Here is a 6820-nt window from a genome sequence, read left to right on the forward strand (position 1 = left end):
AAAATAATATGCAAGACATACAAGCCACGAAAACATTTATGAACTTGGCAATCATATATTTGCAAGAGACCAAAACTGAACACTGTGAACCACATCTTTCAATAAATTTCCAATGCATTAGCAATTTGTCTACTTGCACCCTAATACAAAATAACATTACCATTGAAAAAATAGACAAATTTGTACACTATGGAATTGAAATTACAATGACCCACATTAGATCAAAACACAAACCATAAAATATATAGAGCCCACTATCCAAACACTACAAATTATTCTTCCAATTACTACATGATCTATTATCATCTGCTTCTGAAAAACACAATGTTATATTGATAGAAGACTTCAACATTGACATGTTGCAACAAACAAAAGAATCACACACATTACAAGAAATTATGAACACTTTTAATTACACGCTCCAATGTAATCACATCATAACAATATATGGAACACAACTAGATCACATTTGGAGCAATATAGCAAACATAAATACTGATTGGGAAACAACATACACATACTGGACAAATCACTCCATAACCTATGTACGTGCAAAACACAAGCATACACTTCACCAAGAATTTGCCGTTGCTTGCACCTTGTAAATGCTGTTACCATTGCATATTCATGAGTCCCTCATAAGCCCCCCAACCAACCACCCTTAAATCTTAACCATTACCATTATTATTCCACTTTCAATGCATTGTACAAAAAATCATATACACCTAAAACATTACAATGTTAGAAAGAACATTCGAGCCTGGAACAATGAAACCCAACTCTAGAAGTTCAATGTAATGCACCTTTCATTAGATCTTTTCCATTACGTAAGGGACTCACTTAATATGTTTTCCCAAATGCGATATAATTGGGATCCATACATAGTACGTGTCTCTTCCAATTGTAGTTGAACGTACTTGTGAATAGAACATACTATCTCAATAAGAACTTCCCAACATAGAATGACAAAGACATTCAAACCCATAGACACACATCCACTTGCCAAAAAAAAAACAACAAACAATGTACATTCCACTACCCAAACTCTACAAAACCATAATAAAACAACAAACAGTGTACATTGCACTACCCCAACCCTCCATGGACTACACGAATATATACCACAAAGTATCACACCTTACATTCTCAAGTGACTGTAACGTTAACATATTTTAAGTAACACCCCAATCAAGAAGCGAAATGAAGAAATTGAACACTCACCTACAACTAGAAAGAGACAACCAATACAAAATACAAAGAGGAAGCTCTTATGGAGGAATTTAACACCCAATACATTAGACTGTGAAACAAAGGAGGGCTTCTTTTACTCTATGGAAATTCACACTGGCTTGTTAACAAAAGTCTAAATGGCAGGACAAGAGACGAGGAGTGTGGAACGATCTTTCCTAAGCAAACTGGAGAGGATCACTGCCACAGCAAGGGAAGTGAGCAAATAGAGATATGTTGGACTTGCAAGCAATTTCAAGAGGAACCCATGCACATGATTGGTTGTTTGAATGAATAACCAATCAATCGTCCAGTCATGCTGTGGATTAGAGCTACCCCAGATTCACAGATGCAGCACTCGGTAGCCATGCATCAGAATCGCCGTTATCAAGACGGGAAGAGGCGCAACAAGACAGCAGGAGCAGGAGCACGAGCGCTGTTGCATCAGGTGCCTCCTGTGATCAGCCAGGTGAGGCCCTGTGCGATCGGAGCAATAGTCCGCCAGGACGCCAGGTTTCCGATCGTCATGTGGGTGAGGTGGCCCTTATCGAAGTACGTTAAAAAGTTGTTTTTACGCTTGTTCGAATATTTGGCACTCTATCTGCAAGCAGAAACTCGATAAAAATGAGGCTGGGTTACGTACAGAGCAATTACGGGATGATTACTTTTCGTCCCACAACAGAAAGAACAAAGTAAGTGATTAATATGTCTGTATAAATTTGTTTCTCGGCTAAATCGGGCAAATACAATTTTAATAGTTAGTCTGACGAGTATGTGGTAAATTAAGCAGACACATTCAAATAATTGGCTGCAATACAGTCTGGATCGAAGATCAGGTTGAGGCAAAGGAGGCTCAGAATGGGGGACACCAGGGAACTAACGGGGCCAAAGCATCTGGTCCGCATACAAAGCAAGAACCCGCATATTCAAAATTTGAAGACCCTGGCTTGGAAAAGGAGACATCACAGTGCAACGACCACATGCGCAAGGCCAGTTTAAGGTACGGAGTACAACCGTATGAACGGCTGTCGCAAGAAGGCAGCAGTTGGGGGATGCTGAGTTTAGAGGAGACAGCACAGTCCATGGGCAAGGGCAGTTTTAGTGCTGTAGTACAAGCGGATGCGCAACGAGCGGAGATGCTGAGCTTGGTTCTAGACGTGATAGTTGAGCTGCCTTCAGTTGAGAAATCTATATATATCTTGAAGAAGTGTAGAAAAATAAAAAATCTAGCATTCGCCAGGCATGTGCATGCATATGTTTGTGGTGTCGGCTTGGAAGCTCATGAAGTTGTGGGAAATTACATTGTCCAGATGTTTGTGGAATGTGGAAGTGTGCGCGATGCTCAGCAGGTCTTTGACAAGTTGATTCAGCGTAATGAGCATTCATGGACTTCACTAATATTTGGGTATATTCAATGTGGGCAAACGCAGCATGCTCTGAGCCTTTACCAGACAATGCAGGAGGATAGTGTGGATCCGAGCAAATATACACTTATTGCTCTACTTAAAGCCTGTGCGAGGCTGAAGAACATGGAAAAGGGCCGACAGATTCATGTTGAGGTCAGGCAAAAGGGTTTTGAAGGAGATCTTTTTGTTAGCAACAGTTTGATTGACTTGTATGCAAAATGTGGCTCACTTTCAGAGGCATGGGAAGTCTTTGAAAATCTTCCAACTCGACATGTTGTTTCATGGACTGCACTGATTGCAGGATATGCTGAACATGGACCTGGCCAGGAAGCATTGAAATGTTTTGAACAGATGCAACTAGAGGGCATCTGTCCTGATGCTTTCACGTTTGTTTATGCTTTGAAAGCTTGTGGAAGCATACAAGCCATAAGCAAGGGCCGAGAAATACATGCTGGGATTGCACGAAAGGGTTTTGAAAGAAACAATTTTGTTGGAAACACTTTGATTGACATGTATGTGAAATGTGATTCACTTTCAGAGGCACGGGAAGCCTTTGATAAGCTTCCAGTTAAAGATGTTGTGTCATGGACTGCACTAATTGCAGGACATGCGGATTGTGGACCTGGTCAGGAAGCACTGAAATGTTTTGAACAGATGCAACTGGAGGGCATCCGTCCAAATACTGTCACATGGGTTTGTGTCTTGAAAGCTTGTGCCAGCATAGGAGCCATAGGCAAGGGCCGAGAGATACATGCTGAGATCACACACAAGAAAGTTGAAGTTGGTCTTTCTGTAGGCAACACTTTGGTTGACATGTATGCCAAATGTGGCTCACTTTTAGAGGCACGGGAGGTGTTTGACAAGCTGCCTGTTCGAGACCTCATGTCATGGAACTTGATGATTGCAGGATATACTGAACATGGACTTGGTAAGGAAGCACTGAAATGTTTTGATCACATGCAAATGGAGGGTGTTGCTCCGGATGCTGTCACATTTGCTTCGGTTTTGAAAGCTTGTGGCAGCATAGGAGCGATTTTCAAGGGCCAAGTAATACATGCTGAAATTGCACGAAAGGGTTTCGAAAGAGATCCTTTTGTTGGGAACACTTTGGTGGACATGTATGCCAAATGTGGCTCAATTTCAGAGGCAGGCAGAGTTTTTCACCAGCTGCCCATACGAGATGCAGTGTCGTGGAATGCAATGATAACAGGATATGCTGAACATGGACCTGCTCAAGAAGTGCTGAAATGTTTGGAACGGATGCAATCAGAGGGTGTGTCCCCAGATCCTGTCACTTTTACATCTGTCTTGAAAGCTTGTGGCAGCATAGGAGCTATAGCTAAGGGCCGAGAAATACATGCTGAAATCTCACAAAAGGGATTTGAATGGGACCCTTTTGTTAGCAGCACTTTGGTCAACATGTATGCTACATGTGCCTCTCTTTCAGAGGCATGGACAGTATTTAATAGGCTCCCAAATCGCGATGCTGTGTCTTGGAATGCAATGATAAAAGGATACAGCATGAATTATGATAGCAACAGGGCCCTACAATGTTTTGAGAAAATGCAAGAAGAGGGCGTGCAGGCTGACGCTATTACATTCACATGTCTTCTTACAGCATGCATCCATTCCAACCTGGTGTTCAAGGGCCATAATTGTTTCAAGGTGATGAGAGAAGAATGTGGCATTGAACCGACCATAGATCACTGTACATGCATGGTTGATCTTCTTGCACGATCGGGACATTTGTGTGAGGCAGAGGAATATCTTGAAACTATGCAGTTTCCTCCGTCTGAAGGAACATGGACAGTTTTGCTCAGTGCCTGCAAGAGTTTCTCGGAAGTAGAACTAGGAATGAAATGTTTTCAGAAGCTTCTCCACATGAACCCAGAATCTGCTGCTTCCTATGTTCTCATGGAAAACATCTTTGCAAGTGCTGGCAGGAGGAATGATGCTTACAGAATAAAGGAGCTGAGGAAATATGCAAATGCTTGTATAAATGTGAGCAAGAAGGCGCCCTGGCAATGCTTGAATCTCAGGATCTTGCAGTAAGGAGGAAGAGCATGTGCCAAATCTAGATATGGTCTTATGACCCAGTTCTTATAAAGAATCCGAATGCACACATGCAGAGAACCGGTCTAAGTTTTCATGCTTTTTAGATGGTAGACACTGAGAATGTGGCATGGCTCAGCAATGCTTGAAATCTTAGGTTCGTGCATTAAGGAGGAAGAGCGGGTGCTGTGGTCTGAAGACCCAGTTCTTATGAGGAAAAAGAACCCGCGTAATGCAAATGCATCGGCCATAGCTTATATGCTTTTCAGCATGCCATAAGACACCCTGTGACTCAAGGATGTTGCAACAGAATATGGTGGGTAACAATTTAGATATAGATGCCTTGGCAATGCTTGGAATCTCAATGCTTGGAATCTCAGGTTCTTACAGTAAGGAGGAAGAGTGTGTGCCCAAATTTTGATCTGGCCTTAAGACTCTGTTCGTATGAGTAAAGAGAAACCCCTTTATGCAAGCATGACGAGAAATCGGTCGTAGCTATTGTGCTCTTCAGCCTGCCACAAGGATAGACACTCTGGCATTCGAGAAGGTTCAATACGACTGTCACAATGGAGGTATCACAAGTCCCATCAAGATATCAGGGTTTTGTTATTTCCAGATTTTTAAAGAGTTTCTTTCTGTGAGTCAGATAATTGAGGTAGTTGCTGGTTAATCCAGATGGTTGCTCCAGAGAGTGTGCAATTAAAGGGTGTGCGGTGACCATCTATCTGCAAGGAGTTTTGCATTCGACTCCTGATTATTCTGCTATGAAAAACCTTTCTGGACAGGAAAACATCACCTTCCAAAGCTCTTTGGCAAAGCAGAGGAAGAGCGTGTGCCCAAAACTTGATCTGGTCGTAAACCCTGTACGTATGAGCAAAGAGAGACTCCTTTATGCAAGTATGACGAGAAATTGGCCATAGCTATCGTGCTCTTCAGCCTGCCATAAGGATAGACACTATGGCATTCGAGGAGGTGCACTATGACTGTCACAGCGAAGGTATGAAGTCCCATCAAGATGTCAAGTTTTGTTATTTCCAGATTTTTAAAGAGTTTCTTTCTGCGAGTCAGATCATTGAGGTAGTTGCTAATTAATCTAGATGGTTACTCCAGAGAGTGTGCAATGAAAGGGGTGTGCGGTGACCATCCATCTGCGAGGAGTATTACATTCGGCTCCTAATTATTCTGCTATCAGAAACCTTTAAGACCACCTTCCAAAGCTCTTTTGCAAGGCCCTTGACAACATATAGAGTGCAGGATGTATCAGGGCTTTTGAACGGATAAATTTCTTAATTTCCAGGTGCGTGTCTTCCTATATCTATTGTACACCGGGTTGACAACTCCTTTTGGGCATGTATTCCATTTGTATTTATCTCCAAAGTTCAAACGTCATGCTATGTAGATATAATTTTTTCATAAAAAATATTACTGCTCTGTTCCTAGTTCCATTAACCCTCAATGTAAGGCTTTTGACATTGCTCATGACAAGAAGAATATGACATTAGCAACAAATAGTACTGGAATTAACATATCAATTATCCAGTTACAGACAGGGCTTATGACAGGATCCGGTGGGAATGTGTGTTAGAGGCATTGCAATATTTAGCAGTGAGGTTGTTTGCAAATCAATAATGGCTGATGGGGAAATTACAGGCCATGTAATGCCAAAAAGATCCATCTGGCAAGGCTGCTGATACGGTTCCACAACAAAGCACAGGAATCAATGATGAAAATGATGTAGGAGTTTATACCACCCTGCCTCAGCAGTTCTGCTAGCACACTAATAGAAATCTCAGGAGCACCATTTGCCACCCCTAAGCTGAGTGGCTACCTGCTACTGAAGCTTCTAGGAAATATAGGACATTCAGTTAGTATTAACTATACTAAGTGTCCTGCATGAATCACCCCTTCAAACATATGGTTTTCAAAATGCATCCACTCCCTCTGCATTTGGTATGATGCGGAGAAACAACCGTCGGAGTAAGAGAATGATCCGGGGGAAGAGGAAGCCGAAGTTGTAACAAGTTAAGATCCCGCACAAGTTGGGTAGATACGACGCGTGTGTGGGATACGAGATCATCCAAGAAGCTTCCTGAGGAGAAATTTCTTAAGCTCACTCAGGTAATAAGCTATTCCTT

At 42.1% G+C, this 6820-nt stretch overlaps 1 protein-coding gene across 2 annotated transcripts; it reads left to right on the forward strand.

Annotated features, from left to right (window-relative positions):
• The first annotated feature begins 1865 nt into the window (after positions 1 to 1865).
• Positions 1866 to 6023, forward strand: LOC147881297 (pentatricopeptide repeat-containing protein At5g27110-like). 2 transcript variants are annotated; one of them, XM_087370255.1, is made up of 4 exons: positions 1866 to 1919; positions 2018 to 5257; positions 5471 to 5682; positions 5796 to 6023. In XM_087370255.1, the coding sequence occupies exons 1-2, from the start codon at positions 1885 to 1887 to the stop codon at positions 4683 to 4685; spliced, it is 2703 nt and encodes a 900-aa protein (XP_087226381.1). In that variant the 5' UTR covers positions 1866 to 1884; the 3' UTR covers positions 4686 to 5257; positions 5471 to 5682; positions 5796 to 6023. The 2 variants fall into 2 exon arrangements, with proteins under 2 accessions (XP_087226381.1, XP_087226380.1); XM_087370254.1 differs by having other exon boundaries at positions 2018 to 5682.
• Positions 6024 to 6820: the final 797 nt, after the last annotated feature.

The sequence above is a fragment of the Dipteris shenzhenensis genome, chromosome 31, assembly GCF_047967505.1.
Source record: "Dipteris shenzhenensis isolate YYH24624 ecotype China chromosome 31, Dip_SZ_1.0, whole genome shotgun sequence".
NCBI classification, from domain to species: domain Eukaryota; kingdom Viridiplantae; phylum Streptophyta; class Polypodiopsida; order Gleicheniales; family Dipteridaceae; genus Dipteris; species Dipteris shenzhenensis.

Excerpts from the sequence above, each read along its gene's own strand:
- LOC147881297 (XM_087370254.1), top strand. The coding sequence starts at position 1,885 with ATGATTACTTTTCGTCCCACAACAGAAAGAACAAA. Across the intron at positions 1,920-2,017 it reads CCCACAACAGAAAGAACAAA|ACACATTCAAATAATTGGCT; the intron begins GTAAGTGATTAA and ends TAAATTAAGCAG.